Raw genomic sequence first — 22,326 nt, 5'->3', positions numbered from 1 at the left:
AATCTATCTCACTTCAGGAAACCCACATTACTAGACCTATGCTGCATCACAAATTACCTCCAAAACTTACCGGCTTAAAAAAAAAATCTCTTATCATCTCAATTTCTATAGGAGAAAAATTCAGACAGGGCACAATGAGGTTGGCTTGTCTCCGTTCCACATCTAGAACCTCATTTGGAAGACCCAAAGACTGGGTACTAGAAACATCTGAAGCCTGAGTTCACCATCTGTCTGGGACTGATTCTGGCTTTCAGCTAAGGGTTTAGTGGGAGATGTCAGCCCTCCTGTGGCCTCTCCATGTAACTTGGGCTTCCTCACAACATGGTGGCTTTTCAGAGAAAGGCTGTGACCAGCCTTAGGGGGGTCACATAGCATCACTTCCACCACGTTGTTTTCACTAGGGATGAGTCCGTAAGTGCAGCCCACTGAAGGGAAAGAGAATCAGATTTGATCTTTTGAAAGAAACGGTAAAGAACTTGCAAGTATATTTTAAAACCACCACTAGCACTTGGCTAACACAAGAGGCAAGTATAGGGTAGATACTAAGTGTCAGAAGTAAGAGGATTGCTGTTCAAATTCTAACTCTGCCACTTACTAGCTGTGTGAACATGGGAAATTACTCTCTTGAGACTTGGTTTCCCCATTTATACAAGAAGAAGGTGGCAGCTGTTAATACCTAGTGACATTCACACCTTTGGAGCCTTCTTGCTTGGGCAAACCTAAGAGGATTGAGGCTTAACTAACTTTCTTGGAGTCTTGGGACCTGGAGTCCTAAAATGTCCTTCCATTACTGAGTAACTTTGCTTTCTGATGCTGGGGGCAGCAAGAGGGCTGCTATTGGAGCTCAAGGATCCAGAATGCTCTGATATCAGGGACAACCTTAAGGAACAGGTGGGGATCCACTAGGGACTGAGGATTCTCTAACGCCTTCTCTGACCCACCCCCTGGTGTGGAAACCTGGCATGTCAAGAAATGCAGCCACTGTGGAATAGGAATTTGCCCTCTGAAGCCTGGTATGTCAGTTGGTTTTGAGTCAATACACCAAAAGACCCATGGCAATTAACTTATAAAAAGAAAAGGTTCATTTTGGCTACCATTCTAGAGGTTACAGACCAAGATGGGTAGCGTATAGTTTTGGGCCTCTGACTGTTGTACAGTTTACAGGAGGAAACCCCTTACATCACCAGCCAGGACGAGAGAAAAGAAAGAAAGAAGAGAGAGAGGGAGAGGAAAAAGGAGAGGGAAAGAGAAAGGGAGGGAGGAAAAGAGAGGAAGAAAGACAGAGAGGGAGTGAGAGAGGTATCTTGGGCCTCAGATTCTACCAGGGTTCATCACCCGCAGTGAGCTGAAGACCTCCCACAGGTTCCACCACCTCCCAATAGCATCATCCTGGGGACCAAGACCTTAACATACAGATCTTTGGGAGACAGTCAACATCCAAACTGTAGCACTCCAGAATCTGCATTTTCCCCAGGTGACTGCTATTGAAACTGAAAAGAGTCTTAAAGCTGTGGACTTGCAGTGAAGTTCTTAGCTTGTGTGTGGTGTTCTGAAGTTACAGCTCTGCAAAATGGAGGGTGCACTGGGTCTCCAAAGTCCACAGGCGCCGCAAATCGGCCATACTTTCTTCGTTGGCATTCCCTAGGTATTGCCTCCCACTCCCATGTCTTAGTTCCATGACCCTGGGGTGCAGCATCCCTCCAGCCTGAGCAACTGGGTGCCCAAAGCCCAGTCCAGGGAGGTGGACTAAGGGCGAACGTCCCTTTGGTGAAGACTTCCAACGTCTAGATATCCTCTCTTAAGGACCGTGTGCACCAGGAAGGACTGAGATCGTCTCAGCTGTTAGATGGGGGAAACTGAGGCTTACAGAGAGAAGTGAACTGTTCAACATTCCGGAACAAAACACGCGCTGAAGCCGGTCTAGAACCCGAGTTTTCCAGGCCGGTGCTCTGGCTCCCACCCGCAGAGGGGCCCTGCGAGTTACCCTCTTTAGGAAATTCTCAACCGCGGGAACTCCTTTCCCGCCAGGAATCTCCCTGGAATATGCGCTCTTTGGGGGCCGCTGAAAACGTCCTCGGCAACTCCGCACCGACTTTGCTGCACCCTGAGAGAGAGAGGTGAGAAGAGCGCGAATGCCCGCAGCATCCTCGAGACAACTTGGGCAGAGAGATGGATGCGGGAGGCAGAGGACCAGGCGGGAATGCGCTGGCCCTTTAAGGGGGGGACGGAGCGCATGCGCGGCGCGGGCCGGAGTCGAGCCGGGTGGGCGGCGGGCGGGCAGGGTACCCAGCCGGTGGCAGCGGGGCCCTGGGGCGGCCGCGGTGGCCCCAGCTTTGCAGAACCGCGGGGCTGTGATTTGCCCGTGGGCTCCGCGTTCGCAGGCTTCTCACCGGGGGTCAGCGCGGCCCGCGCTCGCCCAGGCTTTGTCACTCGCCAGCAGCTACATCCGCCCGCGGTGGCGGCGCGAGGCTGCGGGCTTACCCTCCCCACCCCACGGTCCTTCCTCCACCCCTAGCCGGGCATCCGGAGCCCAAGTGGACAGCCACGGAGCATCCTTCACCCGCCCCGGACGCGCCACTGCCCATGCTGCAGTCAGTCAGGGTCAGCGACTCTGCGGCCGGAGCCCGCCGCTCGGTGACCTCAGCCTGGCCCCTGTGCGCTGCCCGAGCCGGTTCTGCTGAGCCCTGGGCCCCAGCGCGGGACCTGCGCCCTGCGATGGCTGGACTGGCGCCTCGCCGCGCCAGGTGGCCGTCGTCTGCCCGCTGAGACGCTGGGGACAGGCAGGCCCTTGGCGCTCCAGCCTTCATCTCCCCACCGCACCTATCCCCTCTGCGGGCTCCGCTGCCGCTCCCTGGGGGCGAGGGGACAGGGGCCCAAGACAAAGCCCACTTTGTGCGGGGAGCCTGCTGCGGGCGTGGAATGTGCGCGTCGGCGCGCACCCCCTCCCTGTGCCCCGCCAGCTGCGAGTCTCGGCTCTGGGAATTGTCGCGTCGCGTCGGAGAAATCGCCCCCCAGTGTCGCCCTCCTGCTGCGGGGTCCAGAATCAGAGCTCACTCGGCCCGGAGTCGCCGCGGTCCCACCACCCGCCGAGGCGCGCGCAGGTGTGGGTGTGCCAGGGTTTCGTAGAGGAATCTGCTCTCTGCAAAACTGCGACCCGGGACGCCCAGTTGGCGTGAGCACCCGTGCCTTGGCCCTCGCTGAACGCGATCGCAGGTCTGGCCTCAGTTTCCCTCCGACTTTTCTCCCTGCCATTCTACTGCCACCCGTCATTGTTCTTGCTGCCAAATGGGGGTGCTTTGTGAAGGCTGCCAAGTTGGGGTGTGTTCTCTTTATCCCATTTTCCAAACAAAAGTAGGCCTCTCAGGCTGACCTCGGACAATCCACCCCCTGGCCCTGACTTCAGGTTGATGCACCGATTTTTTTTTTTTTCTTACCGAGTAGTATTTTATTGTACAGGAGCCACGCCCTGGTTTCTTAAAGGCGCCCTGCACTGTTTTAGCCATGTGTTATCTCTGCAGCTGGTGTGTGGGAGGCCTCCTGTGAGCCACCTCTTTTTCCCGCCTCCTGGTACATTCCCCACCCGCATCGAGGATTTAGGGATGCCAGTGGGGAAGAAAGTGATAGGGACTGGCGGCAGCAGTGCCTCCCCCACTGCTGCTGCCGCCCACTCCGGGGTCAGGCATTTGGAAACCAGCGAAGGGGCATCAGTCCAGAGAGATGATGACCCAGAAGAGGAAGGGGAAGAAGATCTGCGAGATGGAGGCATCCCTTTTTTCATCAACCGGGGTGGTCTGCCTGTGGATGAGGCCACCTGGGAAAGGATGTGGAAGCACGTGGCCAAGATCCATCCTGATGGAGAGAAGGTGGCACAGAGGATCCGCGGGGCCACAGACCTGCCCAAGGTGAGGGGGTGATGAGCTAGGGTGTCAGCGACCTTGGAGCTAAGAGAGTAAGCCACACTGTTCCTCTGGTGGATGGGTTAGAGGTGCACATTTTATTTTTAAAACACAGACTGATTTCTTCTGTCTAGAACTTTATCTCCACTGTTTTTGGGGTCATTCTAAGGGAGATTCAGGGCCTTGTCTCCATGAAGCACCCCTGTTTTGGGGCGGAAGCACAGATAAACAAGTAAACACATTGATGTGGCTTGATACCTGTTTGCCTGATAATTCTTGCTAGGGCAGAGAACTCTATGAGCAAACAGATAAGGAATGACTGAGAGATGCAGGGCTTCCTATGGTGAGGAAATACTTTCCTGCATTATCTCACTGAATTCTCCCAAGAGCCTGTGAAAGATGTGCACTTTGGTCCCAGTTTTACAGATGAGAAAGCTCCCAACTCAAGTAGGATGTCAGGGTCCCACAGGCCATAAGTGGCAGAGCTGGGACTTACAGCCAAGTCTTGGGCTCCAGGTCCTCCACTCTGTTTGACCCTAGATTCAGGGAAATTAGAAGAGATACTTTGGAGAAAAGTTAAATACCTTTCTGCATTGACTGGAACTCCTCCACAACAACAACCCTTGGATTGTGTTGTCAAGGAAGGCAGCAACTGTGTCTCATTCATCTTTGTCCTCCCAAGATCTCTGGTGTGCCTGGCACAGAACCGACACTTACGTGTGTTTGCTGAATGAAAGGGTGTTTGAGACTCTGTGCTGTACAGTGCAATATGGAAATACACACCTGTTTTTTTTAAGTAGATTTAAAGTGCAGAGCACTTTGGACAGAGGTCAGAGCTCAGTGCTTAATCCTGTCTGTTCTGGGGGGAGAAGAGGCGGGGAGGATAGGGAGAATGGAGTTAGTGTGACAGACATGGGGACAAGTGGCCTATTTTGTTTTGTGTTGATCAGATTACTGGTAGAACCATGAGAAAATGCCTTCTTGGAAAAGAGATTAAGAGGTGTGAAGGTTGAGGCTACTGCCTAATATTTCTAGAGGGGAAAAAGTGTAGATCAGTTTTGAATGACTGCATCAGTGGCCTCTCTGTACTAACTTAAAATTTATTCCCAATGTTTTGTTCTTAAAATGAACACTTAAGTGCTTAACATTCTAAAGCATCAGTTTTGGATCTGGCTTTTATTTTTTTTTCCCCCTTGGGATAAATTCCTGGAAGAAAAAGTAATACATCAAAGGATATGGACATTTTTTGGATCACCTTTCTGTCTTTATGACTTTAGGCAGGCCCCGCTGATCTACTTAAGCCACAGTTTTCTCATCTATAAAATGGGACCGGATGTGGGGACGACAAAATGAGAAAACGTGTTAAAGCATTTGACAAACTGTATAGCCCTAAGCCAGAACTGGTTATGGTGTTCATCACCTTTTCTCCCTTTCTTCGTGAGGAGGGAAGGCTATGTCGTTCAGAGCATCTGTGCTTACGACATCAGAGCCACACACCTGTCCCATGTGAGCAGACTGGTACTGAGCAGACAGCTCTCCGGCCATCTTGCTGATGTTTGAATTGAGCCATGGGAAGGTGGGAATGGCTTTCTATAGAACTGTCACCACTCCTGGGGACTCAAAAACATGTGCCCACTAGTGACTGGTCAATGGTATCATTTTCAATCCTCAGGTATAGCAAAGTCATAGTTGAAGAAGTGAAGCTGTGTGTTGAGGAGGAAGGAATGGAGATGAAGAGGAACAGGGTAGGGTAGAAGGGATTTTGTGAGAAGTTTGGGAGACTTTGGAAAAGCATCTCTGATGGAGAAAGTGCACAAGTCTGTGTGAGTTCCCTCCCTACCATGGACCAAAGTAGAAGGGAGTTGTTAGGGTTTGGGAAGTATGGAGGATCCAGGGAGGCCTTGAAGAAGGGTAGCCAAGATTGGGTGCCAGTCTGCAAGCCACAGAGGCTGGATCCCCACTCTTTCCCAAGTGGCCATGCAGTTGGGGCACACAAAGGCATGTCTGCAGAGGTCGTGCTGTGGAGGGCCCAAGAAGGGTTTTTGTTAGGACTGCACAATGAGGTTTTAAACGACCTCATGAGCCAAAAATTAAAACTGGGAGATTTCTTACATAACGATGCAGGGTTTTGTTATCTTACAGAAAATTGGAAGATTGGGAACAGAATCCGTAATCCCACGTGGCAACCAGCAGCTAGGGCTGGGGAGAGGCTCCCTGTCACCCACCTTGCCCAGTGTGGTAAAAGGAGAGTTCTCTGAAGTGGAATCCACCAAGTTCAAATCCTTGTTCTCCAATAATTACTTCAGTGAGGAAGGTGTACCACCTCCTTGCCCTCTGTTTCCTCAGCTGACAAATGGGCACAATGGCACTGCCCTCTTCAGAGGAATGTTGAGAGGAATTAATGATGTAAATAATGCACAGAGTGGGCATACAGCAACAGTAAACCAACCCACAGCACATGGGGAAAGAGTCTCGGCAAGGATAATGCTGGGATGGCAAAGGGCAAGTTTCTAGAAGGACCCCAAAGCATGCAACACTTTGCAACTTGATAAGCTCTCTCCTTGCTGTAATGCCTGCAGATTGGGAATTTGGACATCTCCCAAAGGGTCATGTTGCCCAGGTCAGTGTGTGCTGACCACTGTCTTTGGCACGTACCAGTAGCAGTAACAGTAGACAGGAATCAAACCTGTGTCCCAGGCTCTGTTCTGAGGTGTCTGCCAGCACACAACATCTTATTGACTCCATTTGGTGGGTTCTGTTATGACACCATTTTATAAATGCAACATCTGAGGCACAGTTATATGGCGTCGCTCAAGTTGGAGCTAGAATTTCATAGCTCTTTGCCTTTCCCAAGCCTTCTTGTTGTTCTGGCCTGAGGGATGCATCCATTGTGGGGGTTCTAGACCTCATGGCTGTCAGTTCCTGCAGCTAGGCATACCCTCACCCTTGGCAGTGGAGATGGAGCGGTCCCTAGCAGAGGAGGGTAGCTGATACTGTAACTCACCATCACTGTAACCCATTCGACCCCACTCCTCAGTAATGAGGAAGTGTTTGAGGGGCCCTCTTTGAGAGGTGGGGGTTGTGTGACAATCCAGGCAGCCAGTCTCAAAGTGGCCTGGTCATGCAAATGTACAGAGTCCTTCTTAACTGTGTGAGTGAAACAGTCTGTGCCTGTAATGACATTCAGGGGAAAGGTGGAACAGTCTGCAGTGGGTGACATGAGTCAAGTTGCTGGCGGGACATTTCCCAACTTGCTCTCCATAATGGGCCTCTAGGATCCCTGCTTGGGAATCCCAGGTCTTTTTTGATTTTCTTCTCACAGAGAAGCTGGTTCCTGGGTCCTTTGTCTGATGGCAGGTGCCCATGATGCTCTCATGGCCCTCAGGCCTGGTTTTGCGTGAACTTGGGCAAATGATTGAGCTTGGACTGCAACTCCCTCCCTGTTCCCAGCCTCTCATGGAAGGGTGCCTTATACTCCTCCAGGTGGCTGGTCCCCACTTATCCAGTGGGGATGACCCTGCCACGCAGGGAGTGCCACCTGAGGTGAGGTGACTGGATGGACGTGCCTTGCTATTTGTAGGAAACTGCTAAACAATTCTTGTAGTACCTCTCTCACCTCCCCATTCCCATATCCAGGCCTGCCAGGCCCTGGGAGAGTTCTGGAGTCCGTTTGGCAGAGGGTGGTCAGGAGGAAGATGGGAGCCCCCACCCCAGGGCTTATCTTCTGCTGGTTACTATAAGTGGTAGCAGCAGTTGGAGGTGAGGAGTGATGTGAAAGGGGAAATAGCTTCTCCAGGCCAAGGTGTCAGCTGCTTGGGACCGCCCAGACAGGAAGGAGAGGACCATGGGCAGGTAGCCAGAGGAGGGGACATTTGTGCCAGGCAGTGACTTTGGACCAGGGACCCTTCCCTTATGCATCTCCACCCTGTGCAGCAATAAGGTATCTGTTAGACACTGCTCCTGTCCTCCTATCATCAGCAGCACCCAGGCGTGAGTATGTGGTGATAACTGGTGTGCCATTTCCCTTCCTGTCAGTCTGGCCACAGCAACCACGTGATTTCAAAGGCTGTGTCCTTTGGCCCAGCCTCCCCACCACTGGAGAGCCTGCCAAGAAGGGGGGTAGCTCCACTCAGAACTTCCATGGGATTCCTGATACCCTTCCCTTTGCATGAACCCCTACACTTGCAGGTATGGGAGAGCTCTCTGTGCCCTTGGAGGGCAAGGTGGTAGTCTGGCAGGGAGAGGATGAGAGCGCCTTGTGAGGAACCCTGAGGCCACCTCACAGCTTTCTGTGCTGGTAGCCAAGGGGGAACTCAGAGGGTGGGCCCTTACCCCTGCAGGTCAGCTTCTCCCACAAAGGAAGTATGTTTGGGTTTTGTTTGTTTTTTATTGTTGTGTTGGGTGGGGTTACATTATGGCATTTACAAAAGTTCTTACAATATATCATACTTGAATTCACCCCCTCCACCATTCTCCTTTATCCCCCCCCCCCCAGGAAGTGTATTGGGAAACCCCAGAAGACCCTCCCCAATTCATTTCGTGGCCCCCTGGGCCTCTTGGACTTGTTGCAGGGAGCCCACACCTACACAGAGGCCTCTTTCCCAGAGATGACCTAGCAGCTAGGGGACAGCATGGGATCTGCCTCTTCTGACCTGACTCCCAGTAACCCAGCAGCTACAACCTCGTGACTCATCCCCCCTCTTCCCTTTATGGGCCGGGTGCTGGGAAGTCCCTTTAGGTGAGGAGGTCTCATTACCCAGTAACCTGTACTATTTGGATGTGGAGCTAGTGGCAAAGGGAGGTGTTCAAAGAGACCCCAAGGCCACCTCCAAAGCAACCAGGCCCCAGCATGTACAGCCACAGCAAGATCAGCCCCAAAATATGTCCCCTTGACCTGCTGTCATTGGCATACTCCTTGAGAGTTCAGGATGGCACTTTGGAAGGCCTGGCAACTATGCCCATGCTACTGGGTTGGGTGTTACCCCTCCTGAGGATGTGTTCACTTATCCAGGACAGCGCCCCCAGCCCAGGGTACCACCCTGGGAGGATGGAACAACAGAAAAACCATAGTTTTAGTCTAGTACCTGAACCAGAGTATGTTAATCTGATTTTCATTACTATAATAACATACCTGAGGCAAGAGACTTCTGTGGAAAGAAGTTTCTTTAGCTCACAGCTTTGGAGGCTGAAGTCTAAGATGAGCCACTGCACACCATTGGTTCAACCTTTGCTAAGTACCTATTGGCAGCATGGGGGGCAGCATGGTAGGAGCACAGGCCAGAGAGGGAAAGGTCACTTCCCCAAACAAGATGCCAAAGCAAGAGGGAGGGGCCAAACTTGCTCCATTTATGACAACCCTGAGAACTACCTTAATCTCTCCCAAGGGCACATCCCCAGGACCCTAGTGACCTCCCACTAGGACTCACTTCTTAATATCAAACACTGAGGACCAAGCCTCCAACACCTTTGCAGGCCAAACTACATCCAAACCATAGCACAGAGCAAACCCCAAACCCAAATGAACTAAACCCCAATGCCGAGAATTGAATCTTACGACTATTTAGAATTCAAAAGAGTTTGTGGATCAACTTACGTTTTTCTAAAATGATTAAAGAAGCATGAAGTTGGAGCATCAACAAAAGCTCCACAGTAGAACGTAGTCAGGTGCCTGGAGTGGAGAAATGGCTAGAAGGGGGCCCTGGTAAAAGCTTAGGAAGAAGACGTTGCCAGAGGAGGAGAGAAGAGAGGCTGCCCTCCCCAATATGTGACTTGGGGGTAAACCTACACAGGCTGGTGTCTGGTGGGCTAGTAAGTAAGCCTTTTCATGTGACCAAAGCTCTTTCTCTGTTCCCAGATTCCCATACCAAGTGTGCCTACTTTCCAACCGACTACATCCATCCCTGAGCGCCTGGAAGCCGTGCAGCGCTACATCAGGGAGCTGCAGTATCCTCTCTGGTCCAGAGCCCTGGCCACCATTGGGTGGTATGATGGTCCCAAAACTTAGTGGGGCTTGTTTTAGTCAAGGCTGGAGAGAAATAAGCAGAGCCACCTTCTTCCCCAACTCCAGAGGTGCCATTCCCAGGTCATCTCTGTGCTCCTTGGAGCTGAGAGGATTTTATCTGATGAGTGCTGGACTGACTCCAGTATCTCTGTCACCAGCTTCCTGCTGCTGCCTCTGTGTGTGTGTGTGTGTGTGTGTGTGTGTGTGTGTATGCAAAACTGACTTGCTGGAGGAGGAGAGCTGGCCCACTGCCGTTTATCCAGCCTAAGCACCTAACAGAGGGAGTGAGGAAGCTACCTTGGGGCTATTGAAAAACTGACTTTAAAGATGGGGGAATGGTGGAGGAAAAGGATTTTATGCTCCTGAAGGTAGCTTATACATCTTGGAATTTTCTCCTGAATCTTTCCCTTTTTCTTCCCTGGCAGAAGGTGTTCCCTGCCCTGCAAAGAGCTGGGTTCCCTGAGTACACATTCCTGTGTCCCTGCTTAGGGTCCTTCAGCCCAGCCCCCTGCCCCAGAGCTGTGTGTCTTGGGTCCTGTATCCCAGCCCTCCTGACTTCAGATGATGTCTGAGGTGGGAGAATTATGTGTGGGTCCTGAGCAGGGAAAGGCCAGGCTGATGACCGGTAATCGGTCCATCCTTCTCTGCTAGTGGGGAAAACAGAGTGCCAGGAGGAAGTGGTTGGCTGGAGCTACACCTCCACCCCCTCCAGCCTTCTCTCAGTTCCCTTTGCTTCTCAACTACTGGAAAACCCAACACTGCAGGGCACTGTCCCCAGCTGCAGTGGCTTTCCCAGCCCTGTTGGGCTGGCTGCCTGCTCACAGTCTTCTGTCCTAGGAAGGGAGGCCAAGGGAGGACAAGGGTAAAAGCCAAAGAGGATGTGGGGAAGGAGAAGCCCCCATGCAGTGCCCTCTTCTCCCTCTTCTGAAGCATCACCCAAGGTGCCTTTCAGCAGACACTGTGGGGTCTTTACCCAGCCTGAACCCCTGGGAGTGCTGTTCCCCGGTGTCTGGATGATGGCCAGGCTAAACCAGGAAGTCCTTAACCAGTACCTGCAGGTACAATCACACAGGGACACAGTTCTTTGAAATTAAGAAGAGCAGACCTCTGACAGGGTAAGTATGGAGGCCTGTGCTACTGCCACAGGCTCATAGTGCCCCCAGGCTGGGTTGAAGCCTCTGGGAGTCTCTGTGGTTTGCCTCTGAGTGGCAGCTTAGGGGGCAGGCAGGGACTGTCCTGAGGAAAGCCCCAGGAATCAGGCAATACCCTGGGGCCCTAAGGATGTCATAAGGAGGGAAATCCAGCTGAGCTGGACAGCCAGTTTCTACCATGATGTAAGGAGATGCCAGAGCTGAGTCTGGGCACTCTGCCCAAAGATGCCCACAGGCTTAAAACCCTTGTTGATTTTTGTTTGTTTGTTTGTTTGTTTTAATTACTGTGAATTTTACATCTTCCTTCACACATTCTCTGTTTGCTTTCTTGTGAGAAGTGTTTAAAATGGTTTACTTAAATGCTGGTCTCAAAGCCCCTGGGCTAGAACCCAACCTCCATGCCCAAACTTTGCTCCTGTCCTGAAGCTGTGTCATGCTGGAGGCCCACTCTAGTCTCCTGTGGGAGGCAAGAGTCCTGTGCAAAGCCAGAGGCCGGATGGAGTCCCCTGGCCTGGGGGCAGTGTTCATTGAGGAGGGAATAGCCAGGCCTGGAGGACAGACTTCTGGAAATTGCCTGAATTCCAAGTTAAGGAGCAGGAAGGGAGGCACTAGACAGCTGTCTGCCTGAGATCACATATCCAGGGAGCACTTGCCATCAATTAACAAGCTCTTCCAGAAGTCATGGTTGGGGCAGGGATATCCTTCTGGAAGGGAAGAGATCAATGCCAAAGTGCCTACCTTCCCCCAACCCTACTGCCATGCAGAAGGCCCCAGCACAATGGCTTTCAAGGTCCAGCCTCCATTCATGCTCCCCTCCCCCAAAAGTCTTTGAGCAGGAGCCAGGAGTGGGAGGAGGAAGTGAAAGGAAGGAAGGAAGGGAGAGTGGGCCTCTTTCCTGACTGCCAGTGGCTGTCTCCCACCGGCTCAGGCTCTAGACCTGGGGGAAGGGAGGGAGGCTCTGGGCCTGGGCTGAGGGCAGCCTGGGAGTGGGAGGGCTCTGTCCTTACATTTTTGGTCCATGTTGCCTTCTCCTGACCTTCCCGGACGGGGAAGGGACAGGAGGCACTGGCTTCAGAGCTCAGCCTTGGTTTCCCACAGGCTGATGGACCTGGCAAAGGAAATGACCAAAGAGGCTCTGCCAATCAAATGCCTAGAAGCCGTGATCCTGGGAATGTATCCTTCCACTGGCCCCAGAAGGGACCTGCTTGTCGCCTCAGCCTCCCCAGGCCTCCACTTCCTGCTCTGGAAGGGGAGGGCTGAAGGAGATCCAGGGTCCCCCCATGCAGTCCAGTTGTACATTAAGCCTCTAGGTGAAGGAGCCGTCCCAAGGTGGAGAGGCCTGAGGGGCTCAGTCCCTGTGCCTTATTTACTACCTTCCCAGTTTGGCTGGGCAGCTCTATTTTGAGTCCTGTGGACAAGTGGCCCTGTTCTCTGAACCCAAATTGGGGCACAGTGTCTCACATGGGCTGTTGTGCCATTACTAAGAACCAAATAGTATGGAGAACCAGCCAGGCTCAGGCTCAGGGTTGGCATATCAGGATATGCTAATTTGTGGAGATGCCTTGGAAGAACTAACTAACAACAACAACAACAAAAATGCCAGCACACCAAGGGCAGAGATGGGGCCAGTAGCTGGGTCATCAGGTTGCCATGGGGACACAGACGCCCTCCCCCCCACAGAAGAGGCTGCCCTCTGCAGGGCCCCCAATATTTTTAGTCATTATAAAATGTTTAAGCTTTTTATACAAACAGAACAATGTAATGAATTCCTGTGGGCCCATTAGTCAGCCTCCCAACTCAAGACCAGCAGTATTTCATCTACCTCCCCAGGTCCTTGCAGCTTTCAACATGTGTGGGTCACACCCGGGCAGACAGTGCTCAGAGGAACACAGACTAGAGTCCTCTGGCCAGGAGGGGAGGAGAAGGGACCTAATAGAACAGGGAGTCCTCTCTAGGACAGGTCCTGGAAGAGAAGGTGAGGTTGAAGGGGAGAAGCATGCTTCTCTAAGGGGTTGAGATACACGGGGTCATTCGCCCCTTGACATCCTGCCTCAGATGTACACAAAAGAAGTTGCAGATACCCTTTTCTTGGAAGTCCCAGCACTGTGGCAGTTGTTTGTAACTGGCAGAGCCATTCTCAAAAATTACCAGTGTGGCCTCGTTCATTGAACTTTGCTAGTTCAATCACAGGATCACTCAAAACCTTCAGGCCACTGCCAGCCCCGCCTTCAACACCCCTCATCCACTTTTCCTTCAGGGGCCTCACACCAAAGCAGAGGCTCCACCCTCATTGTGGGGGAGAGGCTGCTCCCCTACCCCAGAGTGCACACTGAGCCTGCTCTAGCCAGGATCTTGTGGTCCCCAGGCCCTTCAGGGGTCACCTGGTGGTTTGTAGACAAAGAAAACAGGAGCAGCCCATCTGGGTGAGGGGACACTGTGCTGTTTGTTCCCAAAGCGTGGACCTGGCCACACAGGCCTCCAGACTGTGGCACTGAGCTTGAGTCTATTTAAGGGGAATGGGCAGCATGTGTAGAGGTTGGGGGGGGACAGAATTGCCTGCATCTGGGAGGAAATCTATGCATGAAAGAGAAAAAAAATGTGCTCCCAGAGGATGTACAGTTGAGAAGTTCGAGTGACTGACAGGGTGGGAGATGGCAGCTGGCCTCTCTGATCCCTGCTCCAGCCACAGGGAAAAGCCTTGGTGTTTGGATAAGGGACACTTGTTAGCTGTTACCCAGGAAGCTCTGCCTCACATCATAGCGTTTAGCCACTAGTCACAGAAGCCTTGTTCCTGCAAGGCCTACTTTATTGAGCACCTACTGTATACCAGACTTGATGCTGGACCACAGGGATTTGGAGATGAGTACACCAGGGTGTCGGCATTCAGAAGCTGGTCGTCTAGGGATGCCTTGGGCACAGGCAGGCACGGTGGGTGGGGTTGTCCCAGTCCTGGTCCAGTGCCTCTCCTGGGCCTTTCCTTAGCTCCATGACTGGCCAGTTACCTCACCAACAGCATGCCCAACCTGGAGCGCTTCCCCATCAGCTTCAAGACCTACTTCTCAGGGAACTATTTCCGTCACATTGTGCTGGGGGTGAACTTCGGGGGTCGCTATGGGGCCCTAGGCATGAGCCGGAGGGAGGACCTGATGTACAAGCCGCCGGCCTTCCGTACGCTCAGCGAACTCGTGCTGGACTACGAGGCCGCCTATGGCCGCTGCTGGCACGTGCTGAAGAAGGTGAAGCTGGGCCAGTGCGTGTCCCACGACCCACACAGCGTGGAGCAGATCGAGTGGAAGCACTCGGTGCTGGACGTGGAGAGGCTGGGCCGCGATGACTTCCGCAAGGAGCTGGAGCGCCACGCCCGCGACATGCGGCTCAAGGTCAGGTTCCGCAGTGGCCGGCAAGGACAAGGGGGCGGGGCGCTTCCTCTTGGGGTTCCCCCACCACCATGCCCTTACCCTCCTGCCCCTCCCAGCGGGGGAAGGGGTGTCTACTTAGGTCAGGGCGGGGCTTCGAGCAAGGTCCTATTCTTGCCGTCCTCCCCTCAGATCCACCAAGGACAGCTCCGGAAGGAGGAAGAAAGCTGTCGAACTGGTTTTGCTTAGTGGTGGGGCTTGGCCACGTGGAGAAGGACAGGGGCTTTGGAGTCAGGATGAGCTGGTGGAAGATCCTGACCTGTCTGGAAGAACGGCAGGGTAGGGTGGTGAGCAGCCTCCACCACTCCTGTGCATCCTGACTGGAGCCGCCCCACCCCCTACCCCCTGCCTGCAGGAAAGGAAGGACCAGGAAGGGGTCAGAAAAAAGAGGAAAGTCAGACCATGGAGAAGACAGAAGTTAGGAATTGGGGAATCTGTTAAACCCACAAGAGTTGGACTGAGCTGCTGAGGACTAAGCCCCCAGATCGTTCTTTTGGTCTCTCTCTGGAGGAGAGTGTGCTCTGTGCTGCTGCACTGTGACTGATCTCCAGGCAGCATGGCACCTGCAGAACTGACTTTGGCAGTTTCCTGTCCCTTTTTCTCAGCAGGTGTCTGGTTTACAGGGTAAGGAGCCCAGAGACTTGCCACAGGCAGTGAAAGGCAGATAGGGCTAGAGCTCCGCCTCCCCGAGGAGGCTCCAAGCTTGTCCCAGGAGCCTGCAGGTCCTGGCAGAGGCCAAGACCTCAATAGGCTGAAAGTACCTTCCCCAAGGGCAGACATGGCTGCCCAAGACCCTCAGAGATTGGGGCTACTCTTCTGCTCCCGAACCCCCCTCCTGCCGGGAGATTATTCTGTTCTTTGGCTCTTGCTGGTGGCAGTAGTTTTATATCTTCAACGTGGCGTGTTGGACATAGAGGTGGAACATGTCACCTGTAAAGTGCTGTGACTCCCAACCTCTTCAGAACTAAGGACTGTGTTACTTCCCATCTGCTGCCCACACTGCACCCCATGTTTGGAAAACTCAAGGCAAAAGTGACCATGCCACACAAAGGATGATTCATTTGTTTTCTCGATTTTTTTCTTAATCAGAGATAGAGCTATTAGTCTGACTTCAAGTTGGCTCAAGATAACCAGTCGACCCTGGGGTTGGTAGGGTCCTAACCCCGAGCTCAGCTATGGGCGGCAACCCCATCTAGTGCATTTAACAGGCCTGGGTAATAGGCCTTTTCTTGAAGTTGTTTTCCAGTCTTATCGCAGTCCAGTACCTCCCCCACTGCCTTAGGACCTGCAGAGAGGGGACAGCCCTGCTGAAGAGTTGCTGCCCTGGACACTTTCGTGCCTGGGAAGGAGACTGGGAAAACCCAGAGACAAGGGTAGAGGTCACTTGAGGCTTCCTGGGCTCTACTCTGCCCAGAGCAATCTCCCTGGACCTGGCTCACAGGTGGACAGGGAGAGCTCTCGGGAAGCCCAGGAGTATTATGCTTTTGTTTCTTCCTTCCACGTAGATTGGCAAAGGAATGGGTCCTCCCTCTCCTACCAAGGACCGGAAGAAGGACATCTCCTCACCACAGCGAGCCCAGTCCAGCCCTCACCGCAGGAACAGCCGCAGCGAGAGACGGTGAGAGATGAGATTGCACCTGGGAGGCTCAAAAACAGGGTTTTTCTCCTTCCCTCTCTTCTTCTGGCTCCCTCTTTCTTCACCCCTCTCTCCCATCCTTTTCTTTTTTTGCTCCTCACCCAAGGGAAGTAACTTGGGATGGAGGGGCATGTGTTTGTGTGTTTACTTCAGTCATTTATCCAAAGAAAGCTCCCCTCCACTGGTCTCTGGTTACCCTTTGCCAGTCCGGGTCCAGACAGAAGGTCTGAGGCAGGCAGTAGAGTGGGCTGTGAGAAGAAAGGTGGACGGGTGGTGCTCTCAGGGGCCACAGCTCTCTGCTAGTTCCTTGGGGCAGAGTTTGAACATGACCTTTGGCTCTGTGTAGCCAGGGTAGGTGGCTTTGACCACAGCTTTTGCCCTAAGAGTCTGTGGGTTTTATCTGTGTCGAGATGGCAAAAATTGACATTAAAAATACCATGCCTCCTACTCTGATTCCCTCCCCTGTGTATCGTTGTGACTCTTGCTTTAAATATAATTGTCATTCAGAGGTCACCTCTGACATGAACTGAGGGGTGTCGAGCAGACCTCTGGCACCAAAATACCCATCACCATTGACTTTGATCTTGGAGGCTTTTATAGGGAACAGATTCCCCTCACGGAGATTTTTACTTGAAGCTATTACCCACAGTCTCCTTCCAGATTAGCTAACCTCAAGCAGAGAGCAAGAGGCTGTAGGAGAGAGCAGGAATCCCATTTGGAAGCACAGACTGGCTGGGATTTTCAAAAACACACTGCCCCCAAGGTCTCTGCAGCTGCCTTAGAGGGCTCTGGAGAATGAAGGGGGAAGCGAGGAGGGGTATCTACCTTGCTCCTTGGTCTCCCAAATGACCACTCACTCCCCTTCTCTGCTCTTCCTCCCTGCAGGCCATCGGGTGAGAAAAAGCCTTCTGAGCCCAAAGCCATGCCAGACCTCAATGGGTACCAGATCCGGGTGTGAGGCGGATGCCAATGCCCCAAGCCCCACCCTGCTCCTGGAAGACAGCGACCAGTGATGGGGCAGGGAGAGGGGCTGAAGGATGGGTGTGTTGCAGCTCAGCCCCCAAGCTGCTCCCCTCCCAATGGAGCTGAGCCCCTAACTTTGGGCCAAGAGGCAGTTAGTATTTTATTTGGAGTTTTTAGCTCTACAACTGAAGTTTAAGGTATTTGGGGGAAGGGATAAATGGATGTGGTGGTGGCTAGAGGCAGTTCTTAGTGACCTGAGAGCAATGGGGCTGGGGAGGAGGGCTTGCTGACTCTGCTGATGCCCCTATCCCTAGTGGCCCTGTGGGATTTGGATGCATCCTATGATGGGAGTTTCCCAGTCCCATAAGCTGGGAGGGTGGGAGGGAGGAAGGGGGTGTTTCCGCAGCTGGGTCTGTCCCAACAGAATCTTGACCCAGGGAAAGGGAAACAGGGCAGGGATTGTCCTGTGTGACCCATAAAGCAGAAATTTGGGAAAACCCACATCTGTCCAGAAGCAGGAGCCCATGGCCCAAGAGAGCCCTCAGGCCCTTGTGGCAGTGCTGTATGGACGAGGGACTGGGCAGTAGGAGAGCCAGGAGGACTACAGGGAAAGATATCCTGGCCCCTAACTGGCCTGTGTGCTCAGTCCCACCCTTGCCACTGCTGCAGCCCAGGGGCTCCTTGCAGAGCATCTGGTTTTTATGGAAAGCCCAGAGTTGCACCAGGGACATCTGTGTGGGGACTAAGCAGACCTGGAAGCTATGGCTGGGCACCAAGTGACAGGGTAGGACCTTCAGACCTGGGTGATTCCCTTAGCAGTGCCTGAAATGGGCTCTGCTGACCCCCATCTAACACCTTAGCCCTTGCTGGGGAAATCAAGACCAGACCAAGTCGCTGTGTCACAAGCCCACCTCCCCTACACTCACAGCCCATCTAGACTCAGGGTGACAGTGATGAATGGCCTGCCACATTTGGCAGTTCCTCAGGGCCCAGGCAGGGAAGAACTGAAGTAGCAGGAGTGGTCCAAATCGTGCCCATCAGGCACGAGATTCCCCAGCAGGGAAGTGAAAAGATGTGAAGAGAGGCTGGCAGGGCTGAGGTTCTGGGCTCCAAAGGACAAGGAGGTGTGGAGCAAGGTGGGGCAGTGTAGCTACTGAGGAGGGACAGACCCAAGAACTGGAAAATGTAGGTGAGAAAGGGATGTGAGAGGGAGTTTCGAATCAGGCTGCTCTGACAGCACAGATGGTACTCGTCAGGAAGTTGGAAGATTCAGGTTATATGGAAGAGCAGCTGGGTGAGGTGATTATTGTGTTTTTTACTGAGAGGCTGTGAGTTGGCCAAGAATAGCTCAGTAAGGCTGCAGAGGGGCTAGAACCCTGGATAAGGGAACAGCAGAACCAGGGTTGTAAACTCAAAGAACTATAGGGTTAGCAGATGACAAACAGCAGGGCTGGATGGGGACAGTGCCCAGCTAAACATTCTTTTGTGCCCACAGTGCGGGTCCAATGGGAACAGATTATCTGCGGTTTTTTAGGAGGCCAGAATTCTGAATGCGTATGTGAAATCTAATTCTTAAAGGTCAGCAATCAGTTCAAGAAATTTAAAAATCCAGTATAGGCAAAGAGTGCCAGTTCTCAGCTTCTAGTAGAGAGCTTGTGCAAAGGAGGAGTGCTCTCCTCCCCTTTGAGTGGGGAGTAGGAGAGTTCTGAGTTTCCAGGGTTGGACAAGGCCAGGGGAGAGTTCTGGCAGCTGAGACTCTCCTGAACAGGACAGCTCCCTGTGTTCATCCTCCCCTGCAGACAAACCAGAGACCCTGTGCGGTTGCTAGGCATCAGAGAGGGTGCAGTGGAACAAACATGGTGCAGCTCTCTGCTGGCCAGGAAGCAGAGGAGGAAGGGATGGAGGAGCAGAGATGCCTTTGCTGAAGGGATGCTCTGCAGGGAAAGCACAGAGGCTAGCAGCTCATCAAATCAGCAGCACTGGGCCCAGCCAGAGGCACCTGGGAGACCAGTTGACCGGTTCCTTGGCTCACCTGGTTCCTCATAGGCTCAATGAGCTCTGTGAGGTGCCTAACCTGCTCTAGGCTACACCTCTGACCAGACCAATGAGAGGGGCATGTGACCTTGATATGCTATATCATCACAGCTTTCAGGAAGTGGGGATGGAGGTTCATGTTCCTACACTCAAGGAGAGATGGTTCACATTGCGAGCCATGAGGCTGGAACAAGCCTCTTTCTGGGTCTGGATATGACTGCTCATCACAGGGGAATGGCCCAAGCCACCCCTAGGTCTTAGGGAGATGACAGGGTATGGGGGGAGGAGATGTGACAGGCTAGGAGCTGGAGTCAGGTAGACACAGAAGCCCTAGGGCGCTTCTGACCTACATGTTCCTTCCTCCAAGCCCTTGGGGAGAAGGAAGCAGAATGGAGCCTAGTGACTTGCTGTCCGTGGAGGGAGTTGGTCCCCAGCGGTAATCCCCTAGTGCTCACCCGTCCTGAGCTGAGACTTAGGTCTCCCCAGCACAGGACACAGTGGTGCTTTTTAATTTATTTGGAACTGTTTTTCATATGTAGCAACCCCTCCTCCCCTCCAGGCTGTTTACACAGGCGTGGCTCCCTGGGGCTGGCCTGGCTGTGAAGTCTCTGAGGAGGAAGAGGCAGGGACTTTGGGGCCTTAGTCACCATCCATGGTATCTCCGCATCTCACTTCCTGTGAGGGACAGGGACCTGGCTAATGTGACCCCAGCTCTCCCCTGACTCAGGCCTGCCTTCCAGCTACTCTGCCTACCCACTGGGAGGTGAGGGAGATCCTGGCTGAGGAGGGGTCAGGGTAAGGTAGAGAAAGCTGCTTGAAAGTGGGCCAGGGTGGGGAGGGGGGTGACTACAGAGTCTCCCCAAAGTCTGGCTCCTTGTGCTGGGTCAGAACACAGGGAAGCTGGCTTCAGAGAGCCTTTCTCTCTACCTACCTACTTGCAGGTCCTCTCCCTCTGAAGCCTCACCACATTCTCATTCTCCCCTCACTTGTCATGCCAGCCACCCCATCCTTGGAGGGCATGTAGCTGTGTGCAAGCAGCAGTGCTCTGGCCCCACATGATAAAGCCTAGGGCCAGGATATTGAGAGGCACAGAGCCAAGAAGTTGACAATGTCTGGTTTCTAGCCATACCCCTATCCCTTCCAGCATGGACTTGACTTCCCAGTTCTGGGAATCAATCTAATTGTGACTGGTCCAGTGCCCCAGGGCCTGTGGGTATGTAAGCCTGGTTTTCCTGCCTAGAACATATTCTGGATTAGCTGTAGCACCTCACAGGCCCACCTTCCACATGGTGTCCCTGGCCTCAGAGGGCCAGAGTGTGTGGGCCAGGCCCACATACTAGCCCACATACTAACAGTATGGAGGGCATATGATGATCTCTGAAGGGATACAGGTAGAGCAGGAGGTAAGGAATTGCTATGCCAGGTACAACAGCCTCTTGGCTAGCATCTCCAGGCCAGCAGGCTGCCCATGGTGCTAGCTGCAAGCCCATTGGTAGGACCCTCTTGCCCCACCTTGGTGCTCTGGGGTCCCAAGTTTCCCTTTTTCTTCGTCTAACAAAAGAGAGGAGACCTGGGTGTGCTTGGCCCTTGGACCCTGTGGTGATGGACCACTCCTCCCCTAAGCTTTGTTTGGCTGCTGTGTTGTCCTAGACATTGTTCTTCCTGTCCTATCAGTGTTGCCCCTCCCTTTCACTTTTACACCTTGTCTCATTCCTGTTCTTACTTTCCCCTGAAACAAATAAAGTCTTCCCAGCTCCAGTTATGTGGGCTGGGCAGAAATCACAACAGAAAGCCATGTCTCCTTCCCTTGTGAGCTGGGACCAAGCCTACCCCCATGAGCATCAGCTCCACTGGCTGTAGGAACAAGCTGAGTAGGGTGAGAGGAGCCCATAACCAGAAAACAGGAAACCTCCCTGCAGTCATATTGGAACTGTCGGGGTCCTTTCGTTCCACTAGTTCTTGCTAACCCTTATCTGGAAGCATCTCCTGGTTGGCTGTAAATGAGGCCATTCTCCCTCATACAGCAGGCTAGGGCTCCCAGGATGCATCCCCAGCCCTGCCTTATCCTACCCTGTAGCAAACCATCAGAAACAGGAGAAAGAGGGGGATGTCCTCCCAGGAGATGAGCTTATTTCAGGAAACCATAGCAACAGGGATCCGAAGTCCCTTCTCATCAGTTGCCAGAGCATAGCTTTGGGAAATACCTGAGTTCACCATTCTTCCTCTCCATTGTCCTTCTGGCTCTGGACCTCTTCCCATACTGCTTAAGCCTAAATAGCTGAAAGTATCTTGGACCCCACAGCAGTTTTTCAGCCTTAACCTTTCCTCTCCATGTGTCTGCTCTCCTTTTAGTCAGCTTAAGAGGAAAACCCAGACTTGTAAGAGAGGAAATAGGATGCTTCCTACTTACTCCAGCTAGTCCCCACAAAGTCCTAGCTAGAAGTATAGCGTAGCAAGACCCCTCATTCTCAGTGGTTTGGTGAGGGTTTGGGGGTGACATGGTAGCTGGGAAGAGAAGAGGTGATCTGCCAGAATCTGTGGACAGCTTGGACTGTACCATCAAGTAGGGGCAGTTTTGTTGCAGGCTTTTTTCAAGAGCCTTTCCCTAAAGGTAGCCAGAATCTAGATAACTTGGATTACAGTCTTCCACAAAGGCATGTTGTCTACACGAGTCCAGCTAACATGGTACAGAGCAGAGGGCCTGGTGGGCAGCTCTGATGAGGCTGAGGGATGGGGAAGGGCTGGGGCAAGCCTGTCCTGAGTCAAGCAGGCTCATCATGCACACAGCTGGGCCACTTCCTTAGAATGCAGACATGTCTCTGCAGGGCCCTGGGATGCTCAAAACCCAGCTTCCTGCAAGGAGACAGCTGTCTCATTCCTTGCCACCCTGGTTCTCCCAGGCTCACAGCCTGTGCCTGCCTAATTTAGGCACATGACTAAATTGGGCTGGGCCTTTGGATGCAGGTGGCATGTCTCAGAGCCCTGAAAATGAAGAAGTTAAAGCTGTGCTACCTCCATCTGCCAGGACCTGGCATTGACTGCTACCATGGAGGACAGTGGCAATGGGAAGCAGCTGTCATACCAAGAACTAGGCAGACTGGTCCAGATACAGGTTGCTTGGTAAACCCTTGGTCTTTTGCCAGTGAGGGAATCGTAGCTGCTGAGGCCTAGTAGGTGATGAAGAGGGGCCACTTCAGGCCAGCTGGAGGACTAGCTATGAGCCAACCCT

General features: G+C 53.0%; 1 protein-coding gene across 1 annotated transcript; it reads left to right on the top strand.

The window, feature by feature from the left end:
* Positions 1–2,260: 2,260 nt before the first annotated feature.
* Vash1 (vasohibin 1) lies at positions 2,261–22,302 on the top strand. The gene is made up of 7 exons (XM_020178806.2): positions 2,261–3,902; positions 9,751–9,839; positions 10,956–11,012; positions 12,147–12,221; positions 14,047–14,428; positions 15,970–16,082; positions 16,986–22,302. The coding sequence occupies exons 1-7, from the start codon at positions 3,408–3,410 to the stop codon at positions 17,056–17,058; spliced, it is 1,284 nt and encodes a 427-aa protein (XP_020034395.2). The 5' UTR covers positions 2,261–3,407; the 3' UTR covers positions 17,059–22,302.
* Positions 22,303–22,326: the final 24 nt, after the last annotated feature.

Source organism: Castor canadensis, chromosome 3, assembly GCF_047511655.1.
Source record: "Castor canadensis chromosome 3, mCasCan1.hap1v2, whole genome shotgun sequence".
Lineage (NCBI taxonomy): Eukaryota > Metazoa > Chordata > Mammalia > Rodentia > Castoridae > Castor > Castor canadensis.
This window is presented reverse-complemented; position numbering and strand designations above follow the sequence as displayed.

Excerpts from the sequence above, each read along its gene's own strand:
- Vash1 (XM_020178806.2), top strand. The coding sequence starts at position 3,408 with ATGCACCGATTTTTTTTTTTTTCTTACCGAGTAGTATTTTATTGTACA. Across the intron at positions 3,903-9,750 it reads GGGCCACAGACCTGCCCAAG|ATTCCCATACCAAGTGTGCC; the intron begins GTGAGGGGGTGA and ends CTCTGTTCCCAG. Across the intron at positions 11,013-12,146 it reads AAGAGCAGACCTCTGACAGG|GCTGATGGACCTGGCAAAGG; the intron begins GTAAGTATGGAG and ends GGTTTCCCACAG.